The sequence below is a fragment of the Echinops telfairi genome, unplaced genomic scaffold (assembly GCF_000313985.2).
Source record: "Echinops telfairi isolate 266 unplaced genomic scaffold, ASM31398v2 ScPeMD7_18;HRSCAF=68, whole genome shotgun sequence".
In the NCBI taxonomy this organism is placed as follows: Eukaryota; Metazoa; Chordata; class Mammalia; order Afrosoricida; family Tenrecidae; genus Echinops; species Echinops telfairi.
The window spans coordinates 34,413,893-34,416,165 of NW_022103915.1; the positions used below are offsets into that span (position 1 = coordinate 34,413,893).

General features: G+C 40.0%; 1 protein-coding gene across 1 annotated transcript in view; it reads right to left on the reverse strand.

Annotated features, from left to right (window-relative positions):
* The window catches only part of PCNX1 (pecanex 1), a 175,652-nt gene that overhangs the window by 23,892 nt on the left and 149,487 nt on the right, over window positions 1-2,273 (reverse strand). The window contains exon 28 of the mRNA XM_045288192.1: window positions 1,102-1,355. Coding sequence (XP_045144127.1) covers window positions 1,102-1,355 — 254 coding nt within the window. The remainder of the gene's footprint in view (window positions 1-1,101; window positions 1,356-2,273) is intronic.

Genomic DNA, 2,273 nt, shown 5'->3' on the forward strand with positions numbered 1-2,273 from the left:
TGAGGGAGTACTTGAGTGGAGGCCCAATGTCCTTCTGCTACCTTAATACTAAACCTATAAATGTAGGCTCATAGATCTATTTCCCCATCCTCATGAAATATTTATTTCTAATGACAAGTAAATGAACTTTTGTCTTGAAGCATGGTGTAGCATGGGTAACAGTTTTCAAGTTGGTTACTCGTAGGTGGGCATTCTGCAAGTGGGCAGACTCGCCCGGAGCCAGATAGAGCGGAGTCTCGGTTCTTAAGACCATCGGAAATATGTATTTTCTGATAGTCCTAGGCGACCCCTGTGGTTGGACCCCAAAGGGGTTGTGACCCACAGGTTGAGAACCACTGTTTTAGTGAATATTCAACTTGAACTTTGCAGAATCATTACCTAGTTGTTGAAAACTTTGCAAAGCGGTGGTTAACAACACAGGAGTCAGAAAGGCCTGGTTTCAAAATCCTGATATTCCATTTGTTAGAGGACTTTGGGGGAATTAAATTCTAATCTTTAAGTTATTCACTTATGAAGCAAGGAAGTAATAATATTTCTTCAGAGAATTCTCATGTGAGTGTGTACATAATGTTTAGCACAGTGCCCGGAACAGATACCGATAGTACATGCCATTACTTGTGAAGACAAAGGGAATGAGATCTAACACAGAAACTCCAAAATCTGCAGATGTGTATCTTAATACATTTTCTGAATTCTAGGAAATTTAAATCACTGCTTAGAAGCAAAGCACAAGTGGACAAGAATCTATGAAGAAGGGGCCTTCACAAGTTTCATGGTGAAATAAAATGAAAAGATAATGGAGTTCCTTCCATAACTTTTTGGATGGCTCCTCGCATATAGCTTTAAAAACAGTCTCTGAGTCTCAGAAGATCGAATCAGGCACGTACTACTACTACCTTAACATAGTAGGTGGTGAGTAAAACAGTCGCTGAGTCTCAGAAGATCGAAGCAGGCACGTACTACTACCTTAACATAGTAGGTGGTGAGGAAAACAGTCTGAGTTTCAGAAGAGGGAAGCAGGCACGTACTACTACCTTAACAGTAGGTGGTGAGTAAAACAGTCTCTGAGTCTCAGAAGAGGGAAGCAGGCACGTACTCTACCTTAACATAGTAGGTGGTGAGTACTTTCCGAAGATCAAAGACTTGAAGCATGGAAGCAGCACTGTTGTCAGTGATGCTATATCCTTCCAGAATATACTTGGTGACTACCACTTCCCAAGCTAGCCAGCGCTGGCTAAATGCAGCATTAAACGAAAGTACATGAGGAATATGGCCAGGCTCACAACAGCAAAATCCTTCATCTTCTTCTACACCCTCAGTAATGGCCTCCACTTCCCGTTGTTGACAGTAAGTACCTTAGAGAGACAAAGAGAGAATGCATTACAAATGAAAGGGGGGGTGGGGGGGAAGGGGGAAGAATCACAATGGGAAATGAAAAAGAATGCTTCAAAGGCACAAGGAATTTAGAAAGACATATTTTATAGCAGTTGAAGATATGTGATCAATTTGTCTGAAAATGTTCGTTAATAACTAACTATAGAAAACTCCCAAAACAAAGCATAGGACATACTTATCTCCTGTAGAATGTCAAGAATTTGTGTTGCAATCAATCTTTAACTTTGACTTATTGATTTCCAGGCTTTTCAAATTTGGGTTTAGAATTGCATTTATATCAAATGAAGGCAAATCAGTAAATGTGTATCTTGAAGGATTATCTCAGAAATAAAAAAAAGCTGGGTGAGAACTGAATGATCCCTGATCCCATTGCGGATACAGACACTGCCGAACTCAAGAGAACCAGAGACCCCGTTTACTGAGATCAAGTGCAGGCTTCAAGGAGAAATAGTGTACATATCTTTTTTCTTTCTTTCCTTCCATGGACTAGTTTGCAACAGTTCATTATTTTAGAATTTGAAGCACTTGCTGATAAAGATCAAAGACTATAGTATACATACTTTCAGTATGGATTACAACTCAATGCAAAGGTTAACAAAAATTCTCAAATGGACCAAGAGATAACATCAAGATAAAAAAAGAAGACAGAAATTATCAAGGATTTACTTTACTTGGATCCACAGCCAATGCTCATGGAAATACCAGTCAAAGAAAAACGAATCACTTGTGCGAACATGAGGTGTTGAAGGGATCAGGCAGCAGACACCAAAGAACAAAAACCATCATTGTGGGACCACCTTCCCCACATAAACGCTGAAGACAAATGTGTGCATAAGTAAGTGTGGTGAAGAAGGCTGATGGTGCCCGGCTATCGAGAC